At 38.9% G+C, this 7,755-nt stretch overlaps 1 protein-coding gene across 1 annotated transcript in view; it reads left to right on the plus strand.

Annotated features, from left to right (window-relative positions):
* Nucleotides 1-6,571, plus strand: part of NALCN (sodium leak channel, non-selective) — a 292,340-nt gene extending 285,769 nt beyond the window's left edge. Inside the window, exons 41-43 of the mRNA XM_023532439.1 lie at nt 596-745; nt 2,426-2,543; nt 4,958-6,571. Of these exons, the coding sequence (XP_023388207.1) occupies nt 596-745; nt 2,426-2,543; nt 4,958-5,151 (462 nt within the window). The 3' untranslated portion in view covers nt 5,152-6,571. The remainder of the gene's footprint in view (nt 1-595; nt 746-2,425; nt 2,544-4,957) is intronic.
* Nucleotides 6,572-7,755: the final 1,184 nt, after the last annotated feature.

Here is a 7,755-nt window from a genome sequence, read left to right on the forward strand (position 1 = left end):
CAATCATCTATCGTAGGACACTTCAGTTGCTTCCATGTCCTGGCCACTGTGAATAATGTTGCTATGAACATCAGTGTGCAAATATCTTTTCAGATATGGGTTTTCAAGTCTTTAGGGTAAATATCCAGTAGAGGGATTGCTGGATCATATGGTAGATCAATTCTTAGTTTTTTGAGGAAACTCTCTACTATTCTCTACAGTGGCTGTACCAATTTGCAGTCCCACCAGCAGTGTATGAGGATTATTTTTCTCTGCATACTCTCCAACATTTGTGATTACTAGTCCTGTTGATAACAGCTATTCTTACAGGTGTGAGATGGTATTTCATTGTGGTTTTGATTTGCATTTCCCTAATAGCTAGCAATGATGAGCAACTTTTCATATGTTTGTCGGCCATTTGTATGTCTTCTTGGGAGAAGTGTCTCAGTCTGATACTTATCAGTAAAATTAGTTAAAGATCCTTACTTGGAAGTTTGTAAGAGGTCACCGGGCCTGCTAGGTTCTTTGGAGGAGACGAAAATATGATTTGATTGGTGGAGGAGGAGGATGTTGGGCTGATTTTTCTGTTTCTGAAAGAGCAATCATATTTCCATAGAAACAGCAGCAGTCATGCAGCATCATCCACAGCCTGAGAGAAAGCCAACAACAGGAGCTGAGCCGGTTTCTGAATCCCCCCAGTATCGAGACCACGCAGCCCAGTGAAGACATGAATGCTAACAGTCAGGATAATAATATGCAACCTGAGGTAGGTATATGAGGTGTCCTTCATCCAAGGATATTCTGTGTGTCTTTAAAAAATAAGTAAATTAGTGCTGTTCACATAGCCATTTCAAACAGTGACAATATTTCTAATAGGACGCTTTTAAGTTAAAAAAAAAAAAATTGGAACATGTTGATCCAGATTATGTTTATGTCTTTTCCATCCCAGAATTGGTTGAGGTTATCTCAAAAGATTCTGATTTGTTGGATACTGAAATAATGTTAATGCCCTGAACTTAATAATTATGTTGATTTTTTTTGTCTAAAGAATTAACATTACCTTTGTAAGGACTTAATTTGAGTCTGGCAATATTACATGACTTAGGAAAACATGGTTTGCTTAAAGCTCTGCCGTACATGTTTTTTCTCCTATTAAGCCATAAAAACTTACAGTCAAGTCAGTGACAATGTTTGTAATTGATCTTCAACCTCCTTAAATAGTCAGATTCATTGAGGATTTGTCCTTCCTCAGTTGGGCATCAGAAGAACATATGGAATTCAGGAAGGATTAGCTTGAGGACCTTCTATTTACTAGGGCACAGCATATTTTCATTTCCAAACTCGATCTACATATCCATAAAAAAAGCACAGCATCACCAGTGTCCTGAAGAGCCTTGTGCTGTGAGAAGCAGCTGTCAAGAGGTCCTGCCCTTTGTGAGGCCACAGTTATAGATCAGCTGGTGTTGATCCAGCATTCTGAGATGAGGCCCCTGGCAGCATCAGGCTTCCGGGTGTGTAGTGACACAGTCAGGGGCCAGCGATAAATACTGAAGCCGGAGGTTCCATGGCCCAGCGGGCTGCTCCAAGGAGCCCTCTTGTTCCATAGCCCAATTGTGAGTGGATTTCGTGTTGTTGCCTCCCCAGCCTCTAGGAATCATCTGCCACCGACTCTAAGGACGAGACAGCCAACAAAGGGAGAACTCTACAGTGGCCCTGCCACCTGTCTGCCCTGCAGATGGTTGTCAGTGCATCCTGTGTGGGGCTGAAAAAGATTAGGACAGCCAGCGAGACGGGGCTGTTGAGGCAGGGAAAAGGATGACTCCAGAGCTCTCTGGTTTTAAGTTTAAAAAAAAAAAAAACAGGTATTAAAGAAATATGAAGACCAAGGTGCTGATAGAAAAGGGAAAGGTAACAGTGAACCAGAGCGTGGGTAAAGCGTGTGGAGAGTCTCAGTATTTCTCTTTGACTTTAGTCCTAATTTGTAAGCTTTAGTCTCCTCCAGGGCCCATCACAGAGCTCTGTCTGCTGAGAACTCTCTCCCTGAAGCTCTAGGCACTGACCTCCAGGTTGGCAAGAGTATGCTTCCCCCAAACCAGGCCATCCGCACTGCCCCACCTTCCCTCCTGGAACGCCACCGTCCTTGCCCTGGTAAATGGCTACAAGGTGTGAAGGGAATGGCGATGGAGGATTCCCGAAGGGATGGCAAAGCAAAGACGCTACCTAGAGAGTCGAGCCTCCTTGCTTCACAGTGTGCAATGGTGACTCACTCACCTTGACTCTTTTACCCATTTTCACTTTTCCTTTCCCATTGTGGATGCTGTGGGTCCATAGTGTTTTTCCCACTTGTTTTCTTCCTTTCTTAAAATAAAATGAGGGTTCAGGCCAGTGCACGAAGGAGGAGAGCACAGCATTACAAGCGTTAACTGCTTGATTCTTCCTCATGCAGACAAGCAGCCAGCAACAGCTTCTGAGCCCCACTCTGTCAGACAGAGGAGGAAGTCGGCAAGATGCAGCAGATGCCGGCAAACCCCAAAGGAAGTTTGGGCAGTGGCGTCTGCCTTCCGGTATGTACATCGAGTCCTTTCTCCCTTGACTGAGGCATTTTAAAGGTATTTACACTCCGTCTGTTTTCGATCTTAGATTTCAAAATATAAGTCTTCATCTAAAGTTATGTATAGACAGTGAAACAGTGAAAAATATATCCCCCCATCAAAAACATTTTCTTCAAAATAACTTTGCTAAATAGAACTATATTGGCTCTCATTTTCAGCTACCATGGTTGAGAAGGCAGTACCTAGTTACAAAGGGAGAGATCATAGCCAAGATCTAGGAAGAAAAGAGGAAAGATTTTCAAGGGCTTTCTGTGTGCGTTCAAGGCTTTCTCAATCATAAACAAAATTCTATTAGGAGCCAGGAAAGGTTTCTGAGCAAGACAAGACATTTGGAATGCGTGTTTTAGAAAGAATGACTTGGCAGCAGAATACAGAGGGAATTTTTTATCGCCCGAACCTGGAGGCAGGTTAGGAGCTGGAGGATGAGCATGAAGTGTCAGGGCATGAAGTGATAACATGGACAAAGCTGGTAGCAGTGGTCCAGATGCTGGAGGAATAAGTAGGAGAGATGACCTAGGAGAGATACACAGTCCTTGGTATTCCTTAATAGATAAAAGAAAGGATGTCAGAAGTGCCTGCAATGGTCTAAGCTTAGGAGTCCCCAATGTCAGAAATGGTGATAACTAAAGGGACGTGCTACTAGGGGCATGCTGAGTTTGAAGAGGCAAAGGGCAAGAAAAAGATCATTTTAAGAGGATACCAACAATGTACTATGCTACCCATTTCTTCTTTTTTCTCTTTTTTTCTTTGTTCCTCTTTTATTTTACATTTATTTCAAAAAATATATATTAAAAGTATCCAGTGTGATGTTTTGATAAACATATACATTGTGAAAAGATCATTACAGTCAAGCTTAATAATATATATGCATCCCTTTACGTAGTTACCATTTGTGTGTGTGGTGAGAACACTTAAGATCTACTCTCAGCAAATTTCAAGTATACGATACAATATTACTACCTATGGTCACCACACTGTACCTTAAAGCTCTAAAACTTATTCATTTTATATAACTACAACTTTGTAGCATTCAAACACCTCCCTATTACCCCCATCTTCCTGATCCTTGTAACTATCATTCAATTCTGCTTCTGTGAATTTTGACTTTTTTAAATTCCACATATAAATGAGATCATATAGTATTTTTCTTTGTATCTGGCTTATTTTATTTTGCATCATACCCTTCAAATTCATCTATGTTGTCACAAACTGCAGGATTTCCTTCTTTCTTAAGGTGGAATAAGATTTCATTTTATTTACATATACATCCATATGTGTATGTATATGTATGTATACACATTCATCCATTGACGGACACAGGTTGTTTCCATATCTTGGCTATTGTGAATAATGCTGCAATAAACATGGGAGTACAGATGTCTCTTCAAGATACATCTTGAAGATACTGATTTTATCTCCTTCGATTATATACATAGAAGTGGCATTGCTGGATCATGTGGTAGTTCTGTTATACATTTTCTTAGGTCATCTCATTTAATCTATTTTAATTCTTATAATAGTCCAACGAAAGAACTTGCATTCTCTTCATTTTACAATTGAGGAGACTTGAGTTTCAAGACATGAACTTGCCCTTGGTTACATTTACAGGTCACAAAAATGAGAATCCCAAAGCCATGAGTGTGTCAACAAAGTCTTCATACTGCTTTATTCAGACACTTGGATTGGAAAATTTAATGCCCTGAGCATAATTTAAGTATGTCCTTGAGTCATTCCTTTTTCAAGAATGATCGCTATTATACTTCAATTCATTTTTACAAAAATAAAGTTTACCCACATCTTTCTTTCCATACCTTCTCTACATCCCTTCTTCTGCCCTCACTGTTGATTACACTATCCTTCATTTTCTTTCTTTTTCTTTATATGTATAATACGAATGACCACTGATGGTATTACTAGTTGTCCATGAACATAATTTTAAAGTCCAAGAAGGGATGTAGAGAAGGTATGGAAAGAAAGACGTGGATAAACTTTATTTTTGTAAAAATGAATTGAAGTATAATATCGATCATTCCTGAAAAAGGAATGACTCAAGGACATACTTAAATTATGCTCAGGGCATTAAATTTTCCAATCCAAGTGGACATATTTCTATGACACTTATATTTGCCCAAATTGGAACTTTTAGTGATTTTTTTCAAATGGTATTACTAGTTGTCCATGAACATAATTTTAAAGTCCATGATGAATGTAAAGAATCAGGTGCTGAAAAGGTTTCACATTTAACATCTGTGGATAGGACTCGTTCACTGAAAGCATTAGATAGGAATATCATGGTTTTTCAGGAATGACTTGCAATAGAGTAAAACACCAGAATATTGCTCATAGGACTTTTGTTAATTCCACAGCGCCAAAACCAATAAGCCATTCAGTGTCTTCAGTCAACCTACGGTTTGGAGGGCGGACAACAATGAAATCTGTAGTGTGCAAAATGAACCCCATGACTGACACAGCTTCTTGTGGTTCTGAAGTGAAGAAGTGGTGGACCCGGCAGCTGACCGTGGAGAGTGACGAAAGTGGAGATGACCTTCTGGATATTTAGGAGGACATCAATGCAGATGGCAGTCTAGTGGTGAAAACTGTTTTCTAATATTTTCCTCCACTGTCCAGTGAGCAATCTATAACTGATACATAATTTAACTTCAACTCATCATAACATTTTTAAAACTCATTTCGTCCTGCCATAGGAAGGTATAAAAACTGGTCTGTCAAAGCTGTGTGTGTGATTGGTCTTTACCATGTGTTCAGGAAAATTTGAATAATGACACTATTGCTAATATTAGAAACAATACCAACACCAGATGTAGATCATTCAAAAATTCCATATATTCTGTCTAGGGACACTAAGGTGCATATTCATATGTGCTTTTATGTATTATTACCACCCTTGAAAGAGTGCTAAGCCCAAAGTGGCTAATATTTCTGGTTCAGGAGCTATGACTTTAGTTCACGTTTTTCCCACTTCCACTAGAAATACTTCTCTTGGGAAAATTTATTATTTACAATTGATCTGAAAAGGTCAGCACTGAGCTCATGCTAAAATGATAGTTTTACAAACTACAGATTCTGAATTTTAGAAAGTATATTCTTTTTCTCATGTTATTTTTTAAAATATACGCAAGATATTTAGAGATCAGAACAGGTCAGTTTCTGTCCTCACTCACTCTAATGAGATTGTTGCCTGCTTTCAGGGGAATTACTTGTGCTAGCACGAGACAAAGAAATTGGCCCAAAGAGCTAACTGATTTAAAACAAACCTGTTCATAGATCACTTGAGAGACATAGTTACATAAAGGTGTTGTTTCTTAAAAAGCATTTTAAAATTAAGTTTAACAAAAAGAGTAAAACTACGAGATCCAACTTATAAAAAACTTTGCATGTGTGATGCTGTTATTGACTTTATTTTTCTTTTTTACTCAAGATATGTCCATTTTGCCATAAATTAGCAAAAACATTATGAATTGATCCCAATACGCTATCACTGTTTTCAATTCTGAATGATTCCCCTGCTACCAGAATTTCCTGTGGAAATAATTTTACTCTGCAAATTTGTGCTCTGAACTCGAAGTTTAGGTATCTCACAACTCAACTGCATTTGTGTCCTCTGGGAAAATTAAAATGCAAAGTGATTACAAAGTACTACTGGGCCTCTTATGTTGGGTCAACCAAGTAGAAGTGCATCTAGGCCTTTAACTACATTATTCTTGATGGAAGATTTGCTGTTTAGATTATTTCTTTTAATGGAGCGATTATCTCAGACCCTGTTCCCCCCAACCCCCCATTGTTTTATGATCTACTTTTCTCTATTTAGCATTCTTAAAATAGCCAAATATCACATTCCTTCTATATAACAAATGTGACATTGTGGTGACAGTTTATTGTTTATATGATTAATTTGTGACTATAGATAATGAACAATTAAAGTCAGTGCAGCTGAAAGGTTTTATTTGTTTTTTTGTTTATTTGGAATTTATTTTTTGTACATAATAAAATAAAATAAATATTGGATTTGTAAAAGAATTTACTCTGCATTGTAATCATTTCTAAACCTGTGTGTGTGTGTGTGTGTGTGTGTGTGTGTGTGTGTGTGTGGAAGAGGGCTGGTGTTAGGGATGGGATCACCAGATAGCTGGCACTTTGCAAACTCTGCATTTGAATATTTTATCTATAATTAGTTGGCAAAAGCTTTGTCCCTGATATTCATTTCAGCTCAGCTCCTAAGCCAGAATGCTCCTTTCACATCTGTGCCCATAAAGCTGAGTGAATACCCTTTACCTTCCAAACCTATAACAAAGCAGAAAAGGAACTCACGTGGCCAGGGCATAGGTCTTTACTAGTGCATGAAAACCAGGTTTTTTTTTCTTTTTGGCTCATTACACTTGAGTAATACAGATTCATTCTCACAAAACTGCTGAGCCCTTCCTAAAACGTCTGTAATTGATGTTCAGCAGAACATCACTGTTGTTCATTCTGCAGTGAAGCAAGGGGCAGAATAGCAATGCATTTAAAGCCATAGCACCCTACACTTTCAATTTAGTGAAACAGCCAAACAATTTCAGTGGGACTCCACTCTGCTATTTTCCTGAAGCCAGTAGAGCAGACAGCAAGCCGAGAAAATAGCTGCCACCCTCTCTTCGATTTTTTATAAACATATAAACAGTCCAGTTATGCAGATGGGAAAACTCTGGCCACAATGTTCCCTGGTTCTTAGGGAGGCCAGACACTGATACTAATCCTGTCATCATGCCACCCACTGCCTTTAATTAAAGGACGCCGTTGGTTCCAAGGGCACGAGAAAGCATAAGGGATAGAATATTTGACACAGAAACCCCAAGGGGAACAGACCACACATGCATTGCACATATGGCAATTCGAGGGGACTCAAAGGGAACAGAGATGGAGAGAATGGCCAGACCAGTGCTATTCACTCTATTCTCAGTCGTGGTTTGAGAGCAAGACTCATCAGCTTTGATTGGCTGTTTGTGTCTTGCCCAAGCTTAATAAGATAGGGCATGCAGAAGAAAAACCAGAGTTATAAAGCCTGAAGCAAAAGTGGTTTCTAAGATAGCTGAATAATGGGTTCGCCTTTTTTGTTGTTGTTAAGGAATGGCATACATTGATAGATGGTTTTCAATATTGTTTAGCA

Source organism: Pteropus vampyrus, unplaced genomic scaffold (assembly GCF_000151845.1).
Source record: "Pteropus vampyrus isolate Shadow unplaced genomic scaffold, Pvam_2.0 Scaffold83, whole genome shotgun sequence".
Classification (NCBI taxonomy): Eukaryota; Metazoa; Chordata; class Mammalia; order Chiroptera; family Pteropodidae; genus Pteropus; species Pteropus vampyrus.